The 26,094-nt window shown below is 47.7% G+C and overlaps 1 protein-coding gene across 1 annotated transcript in view; it reads right to left on the reverse strand.

Moving 5' to 3' along the window:
• Positions 1-6,951: 6,951 nt before the first annotated feature.
• The window catches only part of GYPC (glycophorin C (Gerbich blood group)), a 42,123-nt gene continuing 22,980 nt past the window's right edge, over positions 6,952-26,094 (reverse strand). The window contains 2 exon segments of the mRNA NM_001104959.1: positions 6,952-7,577; positions 8,537-8,593. Of these exon segments, the coding sequence (NP_001098429.1) occupies positions 7,381-7,577; positions 8,537-8,570 (231 nt within the window). The 5' untranslated portion in view covers positions 8,571-8,593 and the 3' untranslated portion in view covers positions 6,952-7,380.

The raw sequence follows: 26,094 nt of genomic DNA on the forward strand, positions 1-26,094 counted from the left end.
TGTCAATGTCAATTCCCAGGAATCAACTCATCTCCCTCAGCTAGTGAAAAGCAACTACAAGATGCCAATGATTCACTTCAATTGTCAGACCACATCTGGATCTGGCTTAGGCTGCCGGGAGTTAAGTTTGGGGGAAAAGGTGAAGCCCAGCCTGGCTCCAGTGGGAGAGCAGTGTAATCAATTAGTAATACATGCCAGGAACACAGGGAATGGGAGGACTTCACATGTGCCCACTACTGCTCAGGTGTCCACTACTGCCCAGATATCAGTATTACCCAGGTGCTGCTATTGTGTAGTTGCTAGTATGGCATATTTTACAAAACATGTGGAGCCTATCCTCTTTGGAGTCTCCAAGACCCCATTTTTCCTCTTCCAGGGAAATTAGAAGGTTGAACATAAGTATACACATTTGCGTCTGTGACCTTGGCATATGTGTAGTTATTGTGCCTGACTTCAAGAATAGACTCTTTTCTGTATCATGGTCCTATGTGGGCCAGAATGGGGTTCTGACCTGAGTAACGTTTCAGAGCTGAGCCTTTGTAAAGTAATGAAGTTAGAAATGTCTTCTTTTCCTGCCTTGCATGGTGGAATTTCTGACTTACTTGGGGTTAGAAGTTTGGTTAGAATGCCTTTCCTGGGCATCTCAAATGCCATATAGTCAGGTTTTAAGAGGTAGCCCCTTCTGAGTCCCTTGTTGTCTCTTCTGGGGTTGTAGTCAGGTATTTTTAGTCCCAGGGGAGCTACAAATGTGACTAAAGGGTGCTGAAGACTTTGGTTCATTCTGTGCAGATTTTAGTGATAAAGGCTGATGAAGAGTCTACCTCCACAAACTCAACAAATCTAGTATGAACTTCTGCTCCAGGGGCTGGAGTGCTCTGCATGCATGGCATCCCATCACCAGTGCAGAGTCAGGTGAATTCACAATTGTGTCAAAAGAGGATTTTGACAAAGGATCTGTTACAAGGGGCTTTTCCCTATTCAGGCCTCACAAATTTCCAGGCTATCTTTCTTTCCAGAGTACACCTCTAATTCATCTTCAACACTGCCTGTCAATGTGACTTGCAAACTGGACTGCATCTGTGCCCCATTCCCACCTGTATGTTCCCCTCCCCCAAGAGCTCTCCACCACCCCCCACAGCATGACAGCCAGGCCCTTCATTACCTGGTTCTTTGTAGTCCATGGAACTAGCCTCATCCTTCTTCACTTCTGCACAGACCACATGCCCCAGGAATGACAGAACCCTGGAAGTTTCCAGACTCACTTTTACTTCTCTGCATTTCTTACCCTTGTGACTGGCTGAGTCCTTCAAGAACCAGGCTCAGAGTTCTTTTTCCAAGAATCCTTCCCTGGCCTCCTTTAGGCTCTTCAGTATTTCTCCACTGTGGGCTCTGTGCAACTTGAGCTGTTTTAACACATTTCCTATTATGGTGAGTGTCCCCAGAGTAGTGGCAGGGCCTTGCTCATCCTGTCTCTGGCATTGTGCCTACCATGTGGGATAAGCTCAGAGAACATTTGTGTACTGAATGGAGGTGTATTACTGCCTAGATGCTGAGGTCTGGATGCTCACCATCATTTTGTTCTAATGTCTCCACCTGTGACTGTTAGAGGACAGTCTGATGAACAACAACTGTGAACTAAATAGTTCTCCCCTGGAGGAAGAGGAAAGGGTGGTCTGCCCCTGAGCCATCTTAGGAGGCTCACAGAGTACTTTATCTTCAGAGAACTGAATGTAGAACTCTTTCTCACTTTTTGACTTGGAGAGAAAAATAAGAATTTCAGCTATTTGAAAAAAAAAAAAAGGTGGCCAAAATGTTTGGTTTAAAGTTAAAGACAGGATGGGGGGGGGGGGGGGAAGGGTCTGCCTATTTTAAGCATCCTCTGAGATCTATAATGTTGGTAAGAGAGACCTCTTGATCACTGGATGACCTTAGAAATAGGGGCTGGAGAATTCCATCTAGCCTCGTTGTCAGGGCTCTAGATTTATGAGTTCACTCATGAACTGAGAGATTCCCATAGTGTATACCTCTATTTGTTCCTGTCTTTGTGAACCAAAACACCAGAGAATCTGCAGCCATATCTCTTGAGATCAGGAAAAGAATGGGGAAAAGTTTTCTCCTTTAAACTCCCCCATGTACCTTAGGAAGCAGAATATGCTTTTTGGTTGGCTGGTGACAAGGTAGGGATACTTTAATAGGCTCTGAGCCCAGCTACTTAGCACATTGCTAAGGTTTAATGTATGTACACACTTATTCAACAAGTGCTGAGCACTCATGAGCACCAGGCAGTGAGGCAGTGCTTACCATGTTGAGGGGACAATGCTCTGCACGTGTCTCAGAGTGAGGAGTGAACTGGTTATTCTAGGCTATCTTTGCAAGGATGTTTGTTTAGCAAGCAGGTTTGGAAGACGGAGATAGTGCCTTTCTCCAGAGCAGAGGGCAGGCTTGCTTACTGCCCATCGAAAGAGACTTTGGTTTTCTTAGCTTAGGGCTCTTCTTTTGGAACTCAACCTACCTGTGGACAAGCATCCATTGGGGACCATCCACATTGTCCACATGGGGCTAGGGGAAAAGAAGTGCTGACGTAAGTATGCTGATGTTCATACCCTAGCTGTGAGTAACTGAGCTCTCTATCCTGTGTCTTCTGTCAGTATCCATGGAACTGTAAGGCTTGACTTACCTCATAAGCGGGTAAAATCTCAGCACCTTTATAGTTTCTGACCAGCTTATATCCTCATTGAATTTCATATTCAAAATACTCTAAAATTAAAACATCTTTATCTTCATTTTGTGGATTAGGACTGAAGTAGAGAAGAAGAGATCCATTTCCCCACAGGCAGGATGGGCTGAGTCATGTGAATTTCAGACAAAATAAAATGTTGCTGGAGTAATGGGTTTGCTCCAAGATGACAGAGGTCTCCAGGCCCTTGACAGGCCTGTAGAAGCCCCCTTGTACATTTCCACAGTACATTTTCATCTGTGTCCTATTTAATTTGATCATCGCCTTATCATTATGATAAAGAATGACCTGTTTCTCTAGTGCCTCCATATGGTCTGTGGCGCAAAGCCTCAGTTCTTAGCCTGGGGCCCAAAACCCTCTGTGGTCCAGTCCTAGTCTACTGTGTGGCCAAACCAAGCTTTCCCTCTTGCCTGAAGGCTTCCTAGTCCATCTTGTCCTTAGGTGGAACTGGTGTCTTCTTTCATTGGTCTTCCAAGTTTATCTGTATCCCTTCTCTCACAGCATCTGTAACACTTTAGGGCTGTATACATTGACATGTTCATCTTCTCCACCAAGCCATGAGCCCTTGAGGCGAGGCCTGCTATATCCAGCTACCCCACCCATGTTTGTGGATTGTAGCTATATCCTCAGACACCACACTTAGACACACAGACACACACATGCATACTGTTTATCTCGGGGTCTGAAATTTCATCATTAAATACTCTTCTTTTGGGGTTAAACACCTTTTAAAACCACAAATCATCCAAGCAGGATTAGTACAGATGTTACATGGATGTTTTGACATGATGGAAGCTGCCTCATCATTGTCCTCTTCCATAAGACCTGGGTGGCAAGATTCTTGGGTGCTTGCATGTGAATCAGGTGTAATCAACCTGAAAGCACTTGCTGTCTGTATCTTGTTGATCATCCTGCAGAGGGCTGACAGTTCAGGACTCCATTTGGTCATTGACTCCCATGCAGAGCTGCCTCTATCCCAGGCTAGCCCTCGCCAGGGATGGAAATGTTGGTGTAACAGCCCAGGGCATTGCTGGCGGAGATGGGGCCTGGGGTCCTCTGACCCCAGCACTGGGTCATTTTGGGGTCCCTAGGTCTTGATGCCACCTGTTCTGCTCCCATGAAGAGCTTTCACTGATTCACCTCAGCCTGCAGAAAGAAGGCGCCTCCTCTTTCCAGACCACTGGTCAGACAGGCCTGGGTTCAAATGCCCCCATAGCCTTTAAAAGCTATGTGACCTCCAGCAATTCTTCCAAACTTTCTGAGCCTCAGTTTCTACAGGGCTAAAGGGTGGATGAGGCCACTGGCCTGTGAGGATTCTGGTGAGGATAAGAGGAACACGCGCAAAGCAGCTGGCATTGCATACAGTGTGTGCTAGCTCCCCTTCCCTTTTCTTCCAGCCATCCTCTTCACCTCTCCTATTTCTCTCTCCTTTCTGCTTTTCCTCGCCACTTCTTTTTTTCCTTCTTAAAAGCTTTTGGAGAACTAGTGTGTACATATTTGTGCACATTTGCTCCCATCCACATTCATGGCACACATGCTACATAGTGACTCTATGTATCATTGGGGGAGGGATCAAAGATGAAGTGTGCTAAGTGTGGTAAGGTACCAGACAGAGCACTATTTATTTGCACACCAGCATGTACTAGGTGCCTGTGGGGATATGTGCTCACTGTTGTGGCTCTCTTGCTTCTACAGTTAGCCTGTGACAACTCCCTCCTGGGGGCATCTGGATAGGCCACTTTGGATGACCCAACCTGGCAGCATCCATGTCTGATTCTGGCTGGGCCTGAGGGCTGGGAGTAGACTGTGCTTTATTACACTTTGCTAGGACATTGGATGGGCACAGAGGGCAAAGGCCAGGGGAGGAAGGGGCCAGTTCTCAGAGATCAGTCAGTACAGGTTGCTGTGGGGCTGGGGCAGGGGGAGTGTGGAGGGGCATCTTTTTCTAGCACAGACACCTGTGGAGGCATGGGTGGGGGGATATCCTGGGCTTATCCTTTCCCTGGAGACTTTTTTTTTATAGCAAGGCATGCCTGTGTGGGGGTTCTGGGTGCTTCCTCTGTGCCCACTGGACAGTGATCTGTGCTCACAATCCTTGAAGACGAGGCCATATGCCCCCAGATTCTCAAAACCCTGAAGTGATGTTATAACAGGTAGGGATGTTGGCTAATTGGTTAGTTCAGTGTTTCCCAAACATGTTTTGGGGACTCTTGGCATTCAGGTTTCTAAAAAGTATTCTGGGAAGAAATAGAGTCTCTGGAAAAATGTATTTGAGAGATGCAGCATTCATCCCCTTATACCCCCCACTCTCCAAGAGTTATCGTACACATTGGAACCCTAAAGATGCCTGGAAGCCTCGCACGGCTTTAACTTTGCTTAACACATCATTTTACACATTTATTTGCACATGGAACACCCTTTTTGATTGGGCTGTTTATCACTATTTTGCCAGGCTGGTATTATTTAGGTCACAGTTTGGGACATACGGATGTAGCCAAACCCTTGATTTGATAGATGAAAAGGTAGTAGGCCAGAGAACTCGGGTTACTCAGGGAAAAGTCTCACCTTTTGACTATCACCAGCTTCTTTTCTTCTATTTCTCTCCCCACACCCATGACAACCCTATAACTTCCAGCTCTTTTGCACAGTGGCCATTCCTGGCAGAGCTTGGATCCCATTATTCCCCTAGGGAGAATGATGGGACACCTTTATGACTCCCAGGTGTAGATGGTGCAGCCTCAAGACACCTGAGTCATAGGGAGTTCCTGGCTGCCTGGGCTGCAGTCTTAAACCTGGGCCTGCTGGTCTCTGAGTGATTGCTGAGCTGCTGGGAATCTTAGAAAGACTCTTACAAAGGAAGTTATTCAGTAAGTTCATCTTCTCTCCCTATTATTCATTTTAAATGACAATCACTCCTCCTCAGAAAGTGCTGAGAAATGGTGCAATGAGCAACTTTCATTAACTAATCCATATGTGCTGCATTTCTGGTGCCAATTATTGACACTAGAAGACAGCACTGAGCACCTGCCACATTTGTTCCTGCCATCAACCCTGAGACTTTGTACTGTAGGGATTCAGAATGAGTCCCTCAGGATGGGCCCACTTTGGCATGTAGATTATTTTGAGCTGGAAACAATCAAGGCCCCAAAGGCTTAGGAAGAAACTCTGACCTTCCCCTTAACTGCGGAAAAGAATTTACACAAAGGACCTGCTTCAGAAAAGGAACTATCACCATAGATAACTACATTATAATATAACCAGAGGAGGTAGACAGGGAGGGGTTCAGGAAAGTCTGTGTTAAGATTCCTTTCCATGTCCCATTGTTCCTAAAGGGCCCAACAAACATTTGTTTACTAAACATTTACTCTTTTTCACCATCCTGGGAATGAGCTTTCCTTTCCTTCCAAGTCCCAGACCCCTACCCTTTTCTACTTAGTCAGGATGGCATATATACCTCATTTTGCCTGTTTTTGGAATTCCATGTTTAGTACTTAGGATATTAAATTTGATTTTTCCTGCCAATCTGTTTCATGTCAACTTGATTCTTAGACCAGCCAGAAGGATCTTGGAGAGTAGAGGAAAATTTTCCTCCTCAACACTACCATGGAGTCATGTCCACTCTAGGGATGAGAAGACTGATGCCAGAAAGGTCAAGTGAGTTGCCCAAGGTCCCAGGACCAGGAAATGGGAATCCAAGGCCCAAACCCAGAGCAATGGCACTCTGCAGTCTGTGCTGTAGTCATTGTTATTGCAGGAAGGATGGGTTCACTCATAGTTATTTAACATGTGTAGTTTTTCTAATACCATGCTTAGATAATCAGTGCTTCAGCCAGTGCCCTGGCAGCTAGGACAGCCTATTTTTAGAAGAACATTCCACTCTTATATTTGTTTCATGAAGTTTGTGCCTACATAGGGAAAAAAGAAATCTGGTCACTAGGCCCTCCTTCCCTGGTCCTGAGCCCCCCTCTGTGCAGTCTATGCTGAGACAAGCCAATGGGGATGGAAGTAGATGATCCCAGTCCCACTCATGCAGACTGTACCAGAGAACACAAAGTCACACTGGTGAAAAGCAAGGCCTGAGTGGTAGTTATCTTTCTCTAGACAATTACAGTAATGCTGTTTGACTCTGAATGCTTGGTTACATTTCAAATTTATTTCTAATCATTTAGAGCTGGATCAATGGGAGACTAAGGTGCCTTTTAGCTTTGGCACCTGCTGTTCCCCCCAAATGTCAAGGACTGACATTTGATGCCATTATCCCCAGTCAGCTTACAGATGACTCACTTCCTTGCTGCCCCAGCCCTCAGACCCACCCACCTAGTAAGGACTTTCACATCATGCTGATGACAAATTGTACCGCCCAGGAGGACCAAGACTTTCTCCCTCTGGCAGAACAAAGGCAGGCCTCCTGGGTAGCCACTGCAGCTCTGGGTGCCTGGGACAGTCCTCTTGTGGCTCAGTTCCTCCTTCTTTCCTCTCTCTACCCAGGATGACACCTAGTGTTCCCGACCAGGTGCATATCTTGGGGATGAGGTGGGTGCTCTTATTGTCCTCCTGGTAGTGCAGAGAAGGGTGGGGTTGTGGGGTGCATCTTCTCTCATGGAGTTGAAGGAGGCATTGGGGGAGGTGAGGCCTGGTGCCCTTCAGATAAAGTACTCCTTTCTGCTGTTGTCACCTGTGTCCTGGAGGGAAGGATCGTCCTGCAGGGCTGTGTCTGCACTTTCGGCAAATTCTGTGCCCTTGGCCTCGTTCGTGTAGTATGTGCCCTTGTGCCGGTACATGTAGCGTAGCATGAAGATCAGGAGGCAGATCAGGACAAAGGCTATAGCGGCGATCACACCTGCAGGAGGGAAGCAATGCATGGCTCTGTCTGGAGAAGGTATCTGGAACTAGGGACAGGGGGTCAGGATGCACAGGGCTTGGGGCAGGACAGATACTTTGCTATAATAAACACCAACCCCAGACAGACTGGTTTGTTCTTGCCCTTCTTCCTCCTGCCCAGAGTGTGCTCACCCTTATTTGTGCCCATCTGAGTTGCCCCTCTCTCTCCTTCTGCTCCCCCTACCTCCACTCAGCCTGGTGCAGGCTGAGGCTGGAATAGGATCCCAGAAGGGAACTTTGCTCAGGGGCACTTGGTCTACTGAGGAAGACAGGTCTCTATGCAAAACTTGCAGAATGAGCTGCATGCATTTACCTAAAACTAAGGGGTTCATGGGCCCTTCCTTGGGACTTTCAGTTTTAAAACCAGAGTAATCCCAACTGAGAAGTTTCCTGGGACACAAGATTTGGTGCTAAAGCCCTGAAAGTGCCCAGAAGGCTAGGCCCTGGTGACTGCCCTCTTTGCACTATTGGGGAAACAAGACAGGGCCATGGGAAGCACTTAAGACAAGTTGGGTGGAGTGTGATTCACTGCTCATCATCCTACCTTAGTTCCAGCACACTTTCTGAAGGTGAGGGCTGCATGAATCTGGCAGGGAAGCAGGGATCAACCAAAAAAGAGTTGAAGAGGGAGAGGATTCTGGAGGATGCTGTGCAAATGCATGGGATATGGGCAGACGTCAGCCTTTCATTTCTGTTTGGACTCATGAGCAGTTAGAAGAGGTTTGAAGTCTGGGCAATAGGGGGTGGGTCACTTGGAGCCTGGGAGTAATGGGGGAAGGGAATACTTATGAGTTTTAGAGGGGCTTACATATAGGCCCCCATGCAGCCTCATTCTCATTCAGGCATTTGCTTTGAAGGCGGGTTCTACCCTGGGCATTCCATCTGACCCTCCTGGCTTGGAGGCCCAGGATAGCTTACCTGCAATGATGGCAATGTTTGCCCCCAATGACATGAAAAATGTGCCAGTGTCGAGTTCTGTGAACAGAAGAGAAGAGCCTAAGTGGGGAGAAAAAGTTTCCCATATTTAGCAGCACCCCAGCTGTGCCTGCACCCCCTGCTCACAGGTGCACGGCTCTACAAACACACTGAGTGGACAGGAGGCAGTGTGAGCATGGACAGGCTTCTGGCTCTGCCTGGCCACTGGCCAGTCTGGCGAGAACATGTGAACCACAGTGGAGGCAGACTCAGGTCTGGCATCTCTGAAACAGTGCAAGTGGGGTGAGGGACAGGCTCCAGCACTGGGCAGACATTGGGGAGACATGCTTGGTGGTGAGCATGAAGGTGGGCAGTAATGCACCTGTTGCCAGCACCACCTGCCTTTGGACTTCAGCATTTCTCACGAGAATGGTAAAAACAGACTATTTGTGAGGTGTCCCCACACGTGGAGGGTCTGTACATGCCACGTATTGGTTTAGTTACCTTTCTCCCGTCATATCAGGTGGTCTTTGCCACAGTTTGATGAGGCGTGTGGTATTACCAGTCCATTTTATAGGTGTGACACTGAGCATCAGAGAGTGACCTGCCCAAGGTCACACAGCTTGCCCAATGGTGGGCCCTGATTTTGCTCACACTCACTTCTGTGGAGTACTTTCTCTTTTCTCTCTTGAAGATGTCCTTCCCAGGATGGCTCCTGTCTGGAGGCTCCTCCCCCAGGCCCCTCTGTGATCTCTGAATGGCTCTCCTGTGGGAAGGGCCACCCTGGGGCACTACCAAATTACTGAGTGTTTTTCCAAGGTGCTATGGTCTGGCCACAGGGCTAGCATCTCAAGGAGAGCAGGAACCTGCACATCACTTCCAGCACAATGTCTTCTCTCTCCTCTGGGAGATAAGTGAGAGGAAGGATTTATTAGACCACAGAAATATCAGTGTTAACATGGAAATCCCATGTTCCCGTTACAATGGCTATGCATATTAAAACAGAGAAGACTTCTTCATAATAGCCCTTTCTGCTCAGATAATCACTTTAATTATAGTGGGATGAGGTCATTCTCCCCAGCGCAGCTTTCAGATGCCTTTTTCTGATAAGAAACCAGCTGTGGTGCCAGGAAGGACAGTGCAGGGAGCCGAGGAAAGGTTGGAGGCAGAGGAGGAGAAGAACCAGCCTAGAGCCTGGAGGTGAGGAAGAGGTTAAAAGAGGTCCTCAAGTCAGTAAAGAGACAAAGCAGGCACACAGCAGGAGTCAGCACAGGGAGAGAAGGGGAGGCAGGGGGAGCAGTCAGATCAGCTTCTAAGTGCTTCATAGCCTCCACCTGAGGCCGGAAGGGCAGGAAGTTCAAGTGGCATCTGCTTTGAGATCCAGGGTGAATGAGAGCAACCTGGAATTTAGCCACCTAGTACACAGTAGGTGCTCAATAAATATTTGCTGAATAATACTTCATAAAGAAATGCATGTAGGCATGTATACGTGTATACATTGGTGAGTGTATTCAGACACTGGCATTGTAGACCTTCCTCAATCATTAAGTGATCGCACGATTCAGTAAGAAAAAAGAGTGGCCCCTTCCTTAAGTCTGCATGGATGGTCACAGAAGTTCAAATATCCAGAATTGCCACTTAGAATGGTCCAGGTAAAGGCCAGCATTTCTTATGCCAGTTTGTCCAACCCAGTCAGGGTTAGAAAGGACTGCTGTTTCCTTTTCTTTTAAAAACAACTGCTCGAAGCCTGTGCTTTCAGCTCTCACCTCTGGAGATGGTGGGGTGAGCACTGTCTTCAGCTATCCTCCCTTGCCCTGCTTCCCTTTAGCCAGCAGTAATGATAGGAGATATTTGGAAAGGCTGGCTGGAGTGAGCTCCATCTGCCCAGGAAGTTGATGGGTTAGTGTGCAAGCAGATTGGGACCCTGGAATGAAAGCTCACCCCTAGTGGGGTTGAAGGGTGGGTATGTGATTGGAATCAGCATCATTCTGAGCTCAAGAATTGGGGTAGAGGGATTGATGGACAATCCTAGGGGGTACATTTATGGCAGAACAAGGTGTTATTTACAGCTGGGTGTAGGTCTGAGGTCAGAAATAAGCCACTGTGTAGCCTTCATGGACAGGGATGGGAGGCCTCAACTCTTTCATAGAGATCCAAGGTATTCTGTGATTTCCCTTCTTGGCTCCCCTCAAGATTGCAATGCCCCCACCAGAGAGAAAGCTCTACAAATCCCGGAACATGTTAGCCCACTCATAGCTCTATGCCCAGAATCGGGCTATGTGCCTGGCACCCAAGAACAGTTGTTGAATGTTATTTGAAAGCCTGGTCCCTTTGGGAGAACTGAGAATCAAACTGTACTTTGCATTGTCCACATTGTTGTGGACAGCTTTTGGTTCAAGTCTTGGCACAGAATTTCACAGTGGTGTATCAGCAAAATATTTAATGTTGACTGACTTTAGTTTCTGTGTATGTAAAACAAGATGAACAACCCCCCCCCGCCCCGTGGTAGGGATTAGAAGTGACATGACCACACATGATAAATATTTTCTATATATTATGGAGACAATACCTAATGGCACATAGCTCAGAATAGGTGTTTACTGAGTTGTCACCACTTTTTTTTTTTTTAAAGAAAGGCAGACTGCCACATACAGAGCCTCATTTGGATGTGTCTGGAGTCTTGGAAGCTTGACCACCCTACATTCTCCTACAGATGGACTTAAGAACTTATTTGGAGATTTTAGCAGGAGAGCTCTGTTACTCAAATATCCTTGTCCAAAGAACCATCCTTCTCTATCAGGGAAGGTCGTCCTCTGACTGAGGGAGCGGCTTTGGGAGGGACACACATGGAGTGGTGAGGAAGGAAGGAAGGATACCCCCTAGATAGCCAGATCTGCTGAATCAACCCTGGTGATCAGTGGGGTGACAGATATCATAGCCAGACCATCCTCACATCCTGTCACCACTAGTTTGATTTCACTCTTATTGTCACTCTGGTTTGCACATAATTCAATGTCAGTCACCTAAGTGACCCACTAACAGATGTTGGGAGTCCTTGCAGAGGATGGATGCTCGTCATGGATTCCCACCACAGTCTTGGCTGACAGTGAATCAACATCTGGATGCTGAGTGTCTCTGTGTTCCCAGCATTACCATAGGGACAGAGGAGCTTTCAGGAAATAGAGAATGAGTCTCTAACCTCAGGGGGCTTATGGTTTCACTGGGAGATGTGATTATGACATACAACTTATTTAGGGCAGTGTTTGTCAAATGGTAAATCCCAACCACTGGTGGGACCCAACTAGAGAGAGAGAGGAAGGGAGAGGGAGAGAAGCAAAAGAAGAAGAAGAAGAGAGGGGAGGGGAGAGAGAGACACACAGAGAGAGGTATTCAGAAATCATCAGGCCCCATCATAGGCAGCCAGAGTAAATACTGTTTGGTGGGGCTTAGATTTCATTTGTGCACACACCAGTAGCATTCACCAAGCTGTTTGGAGGGCCTGGCTCAAACCACAGCACTGTAAGAGAGAATGCCTAGTCCTTCAGTGTTGGGTTCAAGGGAGCGCAACTATGAGCAGGCAGATGGTGAAGAAAGCATGGCCTCACTCCAAACAAAAGCTAGTATGGGTCATGGCGGCAAGGTGGCCATGTTGTGTGACAGCTCTGGGCTTCCAAATCCCCAGTGTGGCTAGCCACAGGCATCGCCACAAGGCCAGGGCCTGGGCCATGTGCCAAGGACAGGGATAACAGATGCTTCCTGTGAGCTGAACTGATGAGTTTCCAGAAGGAGAGGAAGGGGGAGGGCTGTTACTACCCGAAACTCTCTTTAGGGAAGCTGCCCTGTAACAGGGGTAGGGGTGCGATGGCAAGTGGGAAGAATGACCCCTGATCGTGGAGATGAGGCCATGTATCCTGGGGGTTCAGGCTTCTGAGGCTCTGGAGGAGGAGGAGCACTGCATAGGTTCTCTGTGTATTTACTAGGCTTAGGCACTGGGCAAGATTTCTATGGAAGCTCTCTCATTTAAGGTGACATTCCCAGTTCCAGCTGGCAGCTTGGACATAGCCAACAGGATGCAGGACTTTAGCAGCAGCTGGGCCCTGGGGGTTGGGAGGTGAGGGTATTTTCCGATGTTGACAGAGAGCAGTGGTTAGGCACTGGCTCCAGGGACATAGGTCAACCCCTTGTTGCCACTAAGGACCTCCCATCTTTTGTGTTGTCTGTCTGATGAAGCTGTGCCAGGAGTTCTCTTCTTTCCTGCGAGGTGTTGTCTTCACACCTCCTGCCCATCTCTAACAGATTTTCCTTGTGCCTCACGAGTTATGTCGGAAGTGCCTGCTCCCTGCTTCCCATGTCCGCCTGGCCCAGCAAAGGGGCAAGAATTTCGGCCAGGGCTGAGGCCTCTGGGGATTGAGTTCCTTTTAATCAAGAGGGAGAATGCCTTTGGAAAAGGAGACCTAAGTGTTCTGGGAAGAGGAAGATTATTTCATTATTTAAAACCATGAAGGGGAACACAGGTTTGTCATGGAGTCCTTGGGAGAATTCCTGCCATGACAACCCTGTCTATGACAGCAATGCAGAGGCAACCACACCACCGCCTGGCAATTTGCCGAGCTCTGTGCCACTTACCCAGAGCATTCTGCTTCAAGGGGACTACAGATCTGGTTAGAAAAGTCAACTCTCCCACAGCAATGACTTTGCATGAATATGATTTGGGTTCAGGGGGAGGGCAGCTATTGGGGAAGGGACAGGAAACTTTGTGGCCCTAGAAAGTTCTTCACTCCCACTGGAGTTTCTTCTTCCTGTGCTAGATTATTGCCTATTGGCATAAGAAATCTGGCAATTTCTTATGCCAGTTAAGCAGAAAGCAGTTGACAACTGAAGTTTATTATCTGACTTTTATATTTTGGTAGGAAAAATGTCGACCACATTTCCTATTCTTTGATGGTTTGTTGTTATCATACCCTGAAAGGATATAACAGTTAAGCTACAACTGGGGAAGAGTTGATCTCAGGATAGTAGTGCTACAAAGTAATAAACGAACAGCTTATTATTTGCTGTCTGTCCATCTCTCTTGCAAGCCAGAAATGTTGGCTAAGCAGGTAGCATTTGCCCAGCCCCAGGGATGTGGAGAGGATGGGGTGTACCCCCAGGGAGCTTATGACTTGATTGAGGAGATTCAACATATTTATGTGAAAAGAGACTGCCAACACTGTTTGGTAGAGTGTCAAAATGAGCAATAAAGATATGCCTGGGGGTTTTGCAGAGGGGACTCACCCATCAGACTCAGCCCCAGGCCTCCCAGTGTCTTTGACATGATAGTGCAGACGCTCATGATTTTGTTTCTTCTTCCTTTCCTCAGCAACATTTCTTTAGCACCTACTATTTTGCATGATGTCATCTCTAGCGAAGCAAGGGCCTTACCTTTAAGGAGCCTACTGTGTAACAGACAGAGACAAATGCCTGTGGGTAAGTTTAGGAAGGGTAGCTGTCTGACTTTCTCAGGAAGGGCTTTCTGGAGGAAGAAGAGGCCCCCCACGGCTGACCTATGGAGATGGCAGGGTAGGCGATGCAGGCAGGGGGAACTGGGTGCAGTGGTGAGAGGGCATGGGGGGGCAAGTTCATAGTGGAGAAGTCACAATTTCTGGGTGGGGCCAGAGGACCTCTGTGTGGGCCTGTTGTGGTACCACATCATCATTATGTCAGGTACAAAGCCCCATGAGGTAGGACTACACCTATGCTGGAGCGCAGAACTTCTCAGGCAAGTTAGCTCACCTCTAGGAGCCTCCTTTCCATTTCTGTAAAGTAGAGAGTAAAACCTCTTTCTGATAGGATTAGTGGGGGCTGATAGGCATGGGTTCTCAATCTGAGTGTGCATCAGGATTTCCTGGTGGATTTGTGATTCCACAGATCTCTGCACCCACCTCCGATTCTGACGCAGCATGCTTAGAATGGGCCGGAAAATTTACATTGCTAAATATGTTCCCAGGGGCTGCTGATGTGCTGGTCCAGGAGCCTGTCTTTGAAAACCACTGAGCTCCTGACAGAGTGGCTTATAGACCACGTGCTCAGTTACAATGCTATCACACACCTCCTCTCTGCAAGGAGGTGATATAAAGCTTTGGTAAATGGAAGTCGTGGGGGGATGGTACACTCTTAGCAATGAAAATAAGAAGTCACAGTCCCCGCTGTCCTCATCACAACCTGAGCTTAGTGTCCTTCCTTTAAGGAGCCAGCTGATGTAGTTTCAGACTTGGCATGGTGGTAACTGTGAGAATCTGTCACCTGTGTTGGCTCCCTTGCCTGCCCCCGTGACTGGAGCTGAGTGAGAGGACTGAGGGCCCTGTGCCAGCATCTCGCAGGTACACTTGGTCTCTGATCAATGTCTGATCATTGAGACTGTAGTCTCCTTTGCCTTGTTCTTTGGAAACTCTGAAAGTCTCAGCTGCCCCCTGGATGTCCATCTGCATGCTGAGTGTCTGCAGTGAGACCTCTGGAAGGGCAAACAACCTTTGCTGATTTATTTCAGTATTCCTGGGCTCTGATGATGCAGCAGGGAAGTGGTTCTCCAAAGAAAGGTGTCTGGGGCACCAAAATGGCAAAGGGAATGGATGCTTAGGGATATTTTGAGGAGCTAGGAGGGGACAATAGTATCCTAATCAACATTTTCTTGGCTTCTAGCTCTGAGCTCCAGCAGAAGTGACTGAAGTACAGATGGCCCTGGATACACAGCTCCATCTAGACTAGAATAGAGTGAGGGTGCAGAAAGCCTCCACCTGCCAGGCTCAGGGCTGAGTGCCTGCATACCTATGAGGTGTGCACACTGGCTGTGTCAACCAGGCTCAGGGGTGAACAGGTGAAGGAGTGAGGTCCACAGCAAAAGGCAGTCCCACAGTACGACTGAGCTCCTGCCTAGACCACACCTGGACCATCCTGGGAAGTGCTGTGTCCTTTCTTTTCTCTCTCTCTCTTTTTTTAGATTTATTTATTTATTTATTTATTTATTTATTTATTTATTCATTCATTCGAGAGAGAGAGAGAGAGAGGCAGAGACACAGGCAGAGCAAGAAGCAGGCTGTATGCAGGGCATGGGGCTTGATCCTGGGACTCCAGGATCACACCCTGGGCTGAAGGCAGATGCTCAACCGCTGAGCCACCCAGGTGTCCCCTGCTGTGGCCTTTCTAGCCTCAGCTTCCTCACATTTGAAATGTGATGGCACAGCTGCATAGGCTCCTTGTGAGTTAGTGTGTGGTGAGCACCTAGCACAGTGGCCAGCACAAGTTGGCTGTTTCATTATCATCATTGTCACCATTATCGCCATTGTCAACAATATCAAAATAGCCTCAAAGTGAGATTTTTCAAAAATGGCCACCTTTAATTCTCTCATACAGTATTTGGCAAATGTGTCACCCTAAGAATCAAAAATTCCACTTCTAGTAATTGATCCTAGAGAAATAATCTGAAAAGGAAACAAAAATTCATGCTCAGGAAAGTATACTGCAATTTGGTTTAAAATGGGAAATAAAAGAAAGAGAACAATCTAAACATTCCACATTAGGGAGTTGGTTATGTAAATTCTGATACGCTTATATAATAGAATATTATGCAGCTATTGAAGTGATGCATGGAAATTCTTAGTGACAGGAGGAAATGCTTACAGTATGATTTAAGAAGAAAAAACAGGACCCTATAAATATAAATTATGTTAAGTATTCAAAAAAATACCTATGAGAAAGGAATAAAAGGAAATAGCATGTTGAGGTAGTAGCTTTTGAGTGGTGGCTGGGTAGTGGTTAGAGGTGGTATTATTTTCTCCAAACATACATTTATTTTTCTGCACTTTCCAAATTATCTATGATAAACATGTTTTCTTAAAGTCAAGAAATGGGAGTGGATCTCCAGAAAGGGCTATCATCAAAGAATCTTCGAAGCTGACTAAAAGGTCTACAAAGTTCCCTCCTAGCTCCCCCACCCCTGCTTGCACTGCCCCACCCTCTGTGGGGTGTTTGCATCCCTTCTGCAGTGTTTCCCATAAAAGCCACCATGGGCCGTCACTGGACAGTGGGACTATGGATGCACTTTCTCAATGACTGAGTCTTGTGTTCACATACCTTTTGTCTGACCCAGTAGACATTCTCCCTTCCAATAAAGAAGCCCTCACAGGGGAAAACCGCAAGTGCATTCAATGCCCCTAGCTCATCTTGCCTTTTCCCTGGGCTGCAGATGTGGATGGAGGAGTTCCAGATGTGGCTTGAGTCCAAAGTCCTCACAGACACCCTTGTTTCTGCAGGTGGGAACAAAGGCGAGTTCTGGCCATCACAGGGGATGAGTCAGAGCCTGGATATTAGAAATCCTGCAGCTGCTAGATGACAGGTTTTGCTCCTTAAGTCATTGTGGGTGTTCTACTCAGCTGGCCACTTAGGGATCCCTGGATTTGAGCATCTTCCTAAAGACACTGGAAGGATCCCTCTCACTTCCTAGACTGGTGGAGAGCCCTCTAGGCAGGATTCTTTGAAAGGAGGCTCAATTGTCCCTCTAATTTCAGTCTCAGGGGAAGGGACCTTATAATGGAAATGCACAGACTCAGTTTCCCCTCTTGGCCTCCTCTTCTCTCCATCTCTTCCTTTCTTCCTTATCTCTGTCGCCATCTTCAGTCACTTCATGCTCATCCATATCTCTTGCTTCTTTTTTTCAAGTATAGTGATTTTTCCATCAATGATTTCTGCCCCCCCACCCCCACACTTTCAGAGTCTGTATCTGTTCTTGTATTTATAAAGGAGTGATGGGGTTTAGGTCTGGAAGCAATGACTATAGTTTGCTTTGAAAAGTGCTAGCTGTGCGGGTGCCACAGACCTCAATCGGGGAAGATCCTTGTATTCCCTGAAATCCAACCATTGTAACTTTAAGAGAGTGTGATTGCACCTCAAGGTCACAGAATGTCTCATCTTTCAAAATGTCTGTGGGAAGGGTGTTGGAGGAGTTACTATGATCTATTGTACACATTGTAGTAAGCATGTACTTATCAGTTGCTGGGGTCACAGCAGCTCTGGGTTGGAAATGACCTTGACTGTTCATCCTGGTCATTGTTGTCTGGTTCTTCCGTTACTCTACAGCCTCCCTGACCACAATGCCTACACTGCATCCACAGCTTCCCAGGGTTATCAACCCAGCCATGGATTCCTTTTCTTTCCACCTGAGCTGGGTGGCTCCAGGGCCCCAGGACACAGCTGTCCATCTGGCCCTTGTCTTGCTACCTGATCAGTTCAGGAGAGCTCCTCGAGCTGGCAAGGGGCTGCCACCCCTACTTCATGTTTTGTGGGGAAAACACATATGGAGTATGGCAATGTTTGTTAGCAAGTTTACACATTCTCTCACCCAGTTAAGCAAATTGGTATTCAAAGCAATTACTCATTCACAATATAATTTTAATTCTGGTCTCCTACAGGTAATGCCTGCAGCCAGGAGGCCCTGAGTTGAGCAGGCATGGGAGGAGGGCCTTTGGTGTAGGAGAGACAGGCAGGGAAGATGATGGGGCCCTGCAATGGGGACACAGCTTCTGCCCTCCCTTTGCATTGTCAGAATGTACTTTGTGTATCTCCTCTTGACCTGGGACTGCATTGTGGGCCAATTCTATAACTTTTTAGTCCCTTCTGGGAAAAGTCTAGTCCACAACAAAAGCTTTGGTCTTATATCCATTTTAAAGGTCCTAAGTGAAATAAGCTAGTCACAGAAGCACAAATGCTGCATGATTCCATTTATATGAAGAATCTAAAATAGTCAAATTCATAGAATCCACGGGTGGAATAGTGGTTGCTAGGGGCTGGGGGTAAGTGGGGACTAGCTAATCAATGAGCAGTTTCAGAAAATGAAGGTGGAAAGCCCTAGAGAGGTGTCCACAGTCAACTGTATGGTACCCTGGAACACTGGTTAAGAGGGTAGATCTCATGGTAAGTGTTCATACCACAATGAGATAAAATGTTTTTTAAAAAACTCCCACTTGTGCTCAGCCAGGTCAACAGGGGAAAGAGGGCCTGGTCGCTCACTCTCCTTAATTCTTCTCTCTCTATCAATTCTGATTCTGGCCTCTCCAGAGTTGCAGTGGAAAGGAGATTCGAGACCAGGGGGAACTGTCTTTTTACCTAATGGGTGACATGGTTGTTTGGTCTTGGTGGGGGTGGTAGTCCTCGACTGGGCAGTCTCTTTCTGCGGGCAGGGTGATGGCCTCTGGGAAGAGCTGAGGCAGGTGTGCCCACCTTGCCCTGCCCCTGACCCCAGTGGGCCTTGAGCTGACTGACCCCCTCAGTGGCTCCCTATTTAGCCTGGATGATGCTCTTCTGAGTGGGCTGCTTGAAGGTGGTTCATACCCAGGCCCTCTGAGCCTGACCCTGCAGACCAAGGAAGGTTTAGGATCTGCTGCTGCTGCTTCTACTGCACAGAGGGATGGAGAGCCAGCAACCCAGTGGCACTGGCCCTGCATGCTCTGGGGGCTCTCTCAGGCCTTCTCATTTGGCCAGAGGTAGAGAGGCTGAAGGCCACTTAGAGAGACAAGGACAACGTGGTATTGTAGTCTCCCAAAACTGCCCTCAGGGATGCCCTCTGGGCAGCTATCTAGCCTTTCTGAGACTATAACTTATGGGTGACTGTGCCTGCCCCAGTGTGGACTCCATTTAGGATGTGTCCAGTGTCTGTTTAGAATGTGAGTGTGCTTATTGTTTCCTCAGCTTTGGGTCTTCATGGGAATTCCCATATTATATCACACACACAAGTGCACAGGCACACACACATGCACACACACATGGTGTTCTAGGACCTGTGGCCCTGTAGCGCCCTTCCTTGGGCTGATGCAACTGCTTCTCTGAGACAAGGTCCCTATCACTGGTTGCCAGGCTGTCAGCTTCCCAGCTATGTGACTATTCCTGCCCAAGGTCAAACACATGGATGGTGAATGAGATCCACAATGGGGAAGATAATTCTCTAAGGAGCCAGTGTGCCTCTCAATGAGGTGTGAGGCTCAGCACACCAGTGCTCACCCAGGAAGTGGGCCAGTGGTACTCTGGCCAATCAGGCATGGACCTAGGGAGGGCTTGATCTCTTCAGCTTAGGAAAGAACAGAGGCTGGGATTATAAAGCCTCTCCCTGTAGTGACCCTACAGTCCTCCCTGTAGCCCCTGTAGTGCCTGCCTCTGAAGCTTTTCTGAAGACGTCATCTTCTCAGACTTACCCAAGCCCCCATAGGCCTATGTGGCCTTTGTTTGCTCTCCCTTTCACACCCTGAGGCCTGGGCTGCCCACTGGCCTCCACTTCCCCACAGATCCAGGTTGCCTGAGGCTGTCTTTTCCTACTTGAAACCTTCCTTTCCTGATGTGTATAATGATGCCATTGCCACCATTTTGGGAGCTCATTTTATAATTGCATGTATTGTTCCAATTTTTCACAAGAATCACTGAGGTGAATATTATAACGTCTATCACTTTACAGCTGAAGAAACTGACACTCAGAGAGATTGAGTAACTTGCCTGAGGTCACATAATGGATAAGAGTGGGATTGGAATCTAAGTCTGTCTAATCTCAAAGCTAATTCCAGAATCATCCATCCAACAAAAGTCTCTGAATGGCTACTGTGTTCCTGTTTTAGAGACTGAGGATCTCATAGTGCACAGCACAAAGCCCTGTCCTCAGGGTCTTCCATTCTAGAGGAGGAAAGTAGCCATTAGCTCACAAAAAATGTGGATCCATGCTATAAGGCCAGGTGGTTGTAGACACTATAAGACAAAGAAAGGAGAAGAGCGAGTGATCAGGGAGGCTCTCAGAGGAGGTGCTTTTGGGCTGTGCTACAGCTGTGCTGTTTGTGTCCTACCAAAATTTCAAAATTCATATGTTGAAATGCCTCACTGTGATGGTATTGGGAGGTGGAGCTCTCATGAATGGAGTTAGTACCTTTATATAAAGACCCTGAGAGCTCCTTTACCTCTTCTGCCATGTAAGGACCCAGACAGAAGATGGTCATCTATGAAGCAGAAAACAGGCTCTCACAAGATACAGGATATCTCAGTGCTTTGATCTGGGGCTACTAGCCTCCAGAAACACACATAAATGTCTGCTGTTGAAGTCTTCCAGGCCACAGTACAGTACCCTGGGTAGCAGCCTAAGCTGCTTCGTATAGGGTGAAGCAGAGGGAGAAAGAGCCCTGATCATTCTGAATCCAAAAGAGGAGTGTTCCAGATGGACACTGGCCAGTATGAAGGCCAGAGCAGGAATGCTTGATGAGCTCTGGAGTGAGGCAGAGATCGTGGGGCTAGAAGGTGCAGCACTCAACAGGAAAGAAGTATGGCTTCCATCTGAGAGGGATGGAAGGCCAGGGAGGGTCTCCCACGGGAGCTGTTCATGTTGTTTCTATCTAAGCAGCATCACTGTGGCTGCCATGCTGAGGACAGACTCAAGGGTGAGGATGGGAGCCACTACAGCCATGGTCCGTGCAAGTGCTTAGGCCTGCACAATGGTGGTGCTGGTGATGAAGAACAGAGGTATTTTGGACATGTCTGGAATAGGGGCTGATAGGAGTGCTATTGGATTAGGGTGAGCAAATTTTAAAAAATAAGAAAAAAGAAAATAGAGACAGGAAAGAGTCAAGATTTTGGACTGAGTGGGAAGGCTGGGGCTATGTTTACTAGGAGGGGTGGGCAATCTGTTCAAGGGGAGGTGAAGACCTGCTATGCCCAGAGAGCCTCCAGATGTGAAGCACAGTTTCAGTGTAGGCCACTGTGCGTAGGGTCTCGGGGCTCAGGGGAGAGGTGCAGGCTGCAGTCCCAGCTAGGGCCTCCAGTGTTTCAATGGCATTAACAGTCAAGGGTAGGAGAAGAGGAGCGAGGGTTGAGCCAGGGGTCTTCCACAGGGCATCCCAACAGGGAGCAGGCAAAGGACCAGGAGGAAAGCAGGGAATGCTGTGTCAAGTTCTCGGCTTTCCCTTTGCTGCTGTCCACAGTGTCTGTGCTCCTAACCTCTGAGTGTATATTAGATCCATCTTGCACATCACCTAGACTCTGTTGAGATCCTCCCCTCTCCCCTCCCTCACTGAATTGCCTTCCTCCATTGGATTAGCTCTGGCAGCATAACCATCCCCAAACTTATGAAAAGGAAACCTCCCATGATACCCTGCCTCCCTCCTGCTCCTGGAGGAGCAGCAAAGTTCCCCAAAAGATTTCTATACATGTTTTTAGTATTTGAAGTGCTTCTTTTTATTTCTTTCCCAGAGAGGTAAACTGAAATGGAGATTCTACAGTATATGGGAGGCTTGGAGAGAGTGGAGGCAGGGAAACATGGTGGTTTGCTGGACAACGCACTGGGGCTGTGGTCATGGTGCTGAGGTAGGGCTGGTCCATGTGAGTGTGCATGAGTGTGAGACCGTACAACATGTATTTGTATGTGAGTGAGTGGGGTGTACTTGCAGCCATGGCCATGTTTAGGTGCAGGCATGCAGCAGGGAGGAGTTGGATATATCTAGACTGAGTGAACAGGTGAGAATGAGAAAAGACGAAGAGAGCATTCAACCTAAACCAGTTGGGTTATAGAAGTAGACAAAGCCCAGAGGTTTCATCCTCCTGGAGTTCATATCCTAGGGAAGAGATACAGATAATGCAAAGGGGAGATAAATTAGTGTGCTAATGGTGATAAGAGAAAAAAATGGAGCAGAAAGGAAAGTGGGGCTCCGGGTGGGAGCTACAAGTTTAAACAGTGCAGCTGAGAGGGCTCAGGAAGGTGGCAGCTGAGTAAGGCCTGAACCAGGCAATGGGGGAGGATGGAGGCATCTGGGAAACAGTGTAACACACAGAGGAACAACAAGTGCAAAGGCAATGAAGTGGGAACAGCTCTGCGTGATTCAGGAACACCCAGAAGGCCAGTGTAGCCATAATAAAATGAGTTGTAGAAGACAGTGTTGGAGTATGAACTGGGGGGATGGGGTCAGGGGGGAGACTATGTAGGGCCTTGAGAGCTCTGTATGGGCATCAGCTCTCACTCTGAGGTAGACAGGAGCCATGGGAGGATTCTGAGCAGAAGAGTGACATAAACTGAGACACTGACAGGATGACACTCTGCAAGGGAAGGGGACAATGAGGGCGCTGTGGTAAAATCCAGGGTGGAGAGGATGGTAGCTTGGACTCTGGTGGAAGAGGTGAGAAATCGTGGCCCTGCATATATTTTCTAGGGATTACTGGCAGGAGTTGAGGACTTCCAACAAAGGACCACAACAATGGGCTACAGAATCTGAGCACCATAAGGGAAGAGGTGAGAAAGGAAGGGAGGTGGCCAGGCTGCGGAGGGCGGAGTGCCCTGGGCTGATGAACTGAGTGGAGATATGGAATGGACATTGGCACGAGCTAGGAGTGCTGGGGTCCACTGGAGGGCAAGATGACTGAAATGGAGACTGGGGTCACTAGTAGTGTCCCATGCCAGGAGTGACTATAGGAGCTAGTGGCTGATGCCAATTGCAGGAGTTGAAGGAAGTCACCTGTACATATGCACAGCACGAAGAATGATGGTGGCAGTGTGTGAGAGAGGCAGCAGAGGGAAGGGCCTTACCCTAGGGAACAGGATGTGTGCTTTTTAGAAGGAAGGGGCTCTTAGGGAGGAAGGAGTAATAGTGCCTGGGAAGTAACCTCTGTCTTACACAGCGCCCAATGGCACAAGGGCATGGGAGAGAAATGCAGTGTCTTCTGAGAGCCAGGCTTCCTCTCCCATGGGAGAAGAGGCTGAGGGAAGGGGGTGATGCAATCTGGGGGCCTAGGGATAGAGACACCAGGCAGCGCTGAGGGTCTGGTCAGCAAGGGAAGTACTGAGCCATAGGGGGGAGGGCTGGGGCATCCCATGTCCTTGGCGTCTGTGTGGGAGGCCTGGAGCACTCTTGGAGTTGTCTGCGTGTGCCTGTCTCTTCTCTCCCTGGTCATTCAATCCCCAGAGGGACTCTCTGATGATTCAAGGGCTACAGTCAGTGGCATCTAGGCCGTAAGGGCTCTGAGAAGCTGAGTCATCTGTCCCTTCCCTTTGATTGATGATGGGGGCCAGGCTGGTGTCTCTGGCCAGATTCCTGTTGGTTCTCCAGCTGAAGATCTACTCCAAGTGCCACTGCCTGACATTTCAGAACTTCTGAATGCCTACAGCCCTTATTTCAGGTACAAATAAATCCTCTAAGTTTGCCTTTATCCTTGCTTTTCATGTTCAGGCCGCCTGGCTGGAAAGAAGCTCCTGGAAGGCTTGTGCTGCACTGTGCCATCATGACTCTGGGCCTTTGCAAACTCCTGTTCTGCCAACAAGTTTAGATCATGTCACCTCCTCTGGGAAGCCTTCCCTGACTTCTGCAAAGGGCCTGTGTGCTCCCTCTATCCCAGCAGAAGGCAGCAAGCTTTCTAATATTCCTTTTTTTTAAGGATTTTACTCATTCATTCATTCATTCATTCATGAGAGACAGAGAGAGAGAGAGAGAGAGAGAGAGGCAAAGACACGGGCAGAGGGAGAAGCAGGTTCCATGTAGGGAGCCTGACATGGGATATGATCTGGGCCTCCAGGATCACGCCCTGGGCTGAAGGTGGCACCAAACCGCTGAGCCACCCGGGCTGCCCAGAAGCAAGCTTTCTCACAAATATTTTAGGCTTTATAGACCACATACAGTTTCTGTTGCATAAAACAGAGACTCTGCCATATAGATGACATGGTATGATTTTATATGCATAAAACAAAGTCTCTTCTTTGTTTTATCTTTTTTTTTTTTCTTTTTTAGATTTTATTTATTTATTCGAGAAACAGAGAGAAAGGCAGAGACACAGGCAGAAGGAGAAGCAGAAGCCTGACGTGAGACTCGATCCTGGGTCTCCAGGATCACATCCTGGGCTGAAGGTAGCGCTAAACTGCTGAGCCACCTGGGCTGCCCTATCTTATTCCTTCTTCCTTCTTCTCCTTCTTCTTTTCTTCTTCTCCTTCTTCTCCTTCTTCTTTTCTTCTTTTTTTTTTTTTTTAACAATACTTTAAAAATGTAAAAATCATGACTCTACCAAAACAGGCCAGAGGCTGAGTTTGGCCAGAAAGCTGCAGTTTGCTGAACAACTTGTTCAAATCACCATTAAAAAGCTTTGCAGTTGTCTGTCTCCTGTGCTGATTTTTAATACTGGAGGGCAAGGACTGTATTTTACATACCTCAAATCTGACACAATGCTATGTGAACGAATAAGTGATGTTGTATAAACTATCCTCTGACATGCATGTCACAGTTGACTCTTTTATCATTTTTCTGCACACCTGCCTTTCACAAGTTAAATAAATAACCTCCTTAAGAGTCTCCACGCCAGCCACGAAACAGCCCTTTCACAGATGCGCACTAAGCTTTCAATGATATTAATGGATGTCATTTATTAAGCTTCTGGTATGCAGCAGGCCAATGTAGGGTCCTGGGGACACAGATTTAAAGCCAATAGCCCATGTGCGTATGTGCTCACACATGTGACTCAAGTCCAGGTCACTCGGTTTCTGTGCAGCCCAGGGTCACACTGACATGCCCTCTACAGTTCCTGCTCTTCAGCTGGATCACATGTGCTAATCCTTACCACTTCTCTGGAGGACTTAATTCACTTAAAAAATCATATAATTGCATTTTCAGCATAATTAGGTACCTAATTACTGACTAAATGTCCTCGATCAGGCTGCATGTGTAAATAATAATGATTTAGTTAGCCATGCTTTGTTATTGGCTTTCCAGAAGGCTTATCAGTTGGTGAACAGGATGCAGAAAATGTTTTTCTCCTTCCTTCACTGAATTTGACAGGAAGGAGTGGCAGAGCCCTTTCCTGTCGGGAGAAGAGCAGAGTGGGGAGGAGAACAGGAAGTGGAGGGGACTCCTATTGCCTGGGGACCTTGATTGAAAGCCTCAAGTAGAGCCTGTCAGATGAAGGCATGAGTGCCCAGGTCCTAAAGACAGACAAGATCACTTCCTCCCCAGGATGTGCTAAGGGAGGCCAAAGTGGCCCTGAGACAGCTGAACCTCTAGGTAATGGACCAGAAGGGTAGAGATGTGGTGAGTATCCTGGAAGGTCACAGGAGTAGGAGGCATGTGTGGCTCCTCTTCCATTTCCTGGAATGTTTCTCTTCCTCCCAAGCCAGTGAGAGCACCCACACTGAGGGATGCTGCTTTCTCTCCACCGGGTAAAGGCATGCTGAGGCTCACTGTTCTTACACATGCAATGGGATTATGAGAGAACCTTGGAGGGCAGTTGTAAGGATGACATGAGCTGATGCATATAGATGGCATGGTATGATTTTATATGCAATACCTGTTAGCTAGTATTGTGAAAGATACTTCTGTGGTTTTTTAAGCTGGATCAGCATTTGAAAGGGAGGGTACATTTTGACCTACATATTGGGAGTGTATTGTTTGGGGCAATGATGAAGAGAAGGGCAAATGCACATCAACACACTCTTCTAAGAAATAATCTTAAAGTGATTGAGGAAGGCATTGTGATGCACAGCACAGGGAGTATGGATTATGGTACCAGAGAGGTATGGCCATAGGTCTTGGCCC

This window comes from Canis lupus, chromosome 19 (genome assembly GCF_011100685.1).
Source record: "Canis lupus familiaris isolate Mischka breed German Shepherd chromosome 19, alternate assembly UU_Cfam_GSD_1.0, whole genome shotgun sequence".
In the NCBI taxonomy this organism is placed as follows: Eukaryota; Metazoa; Chordata; class Mammalia; order Carnivora; family Canidae; genus Canis; species Canis lupus.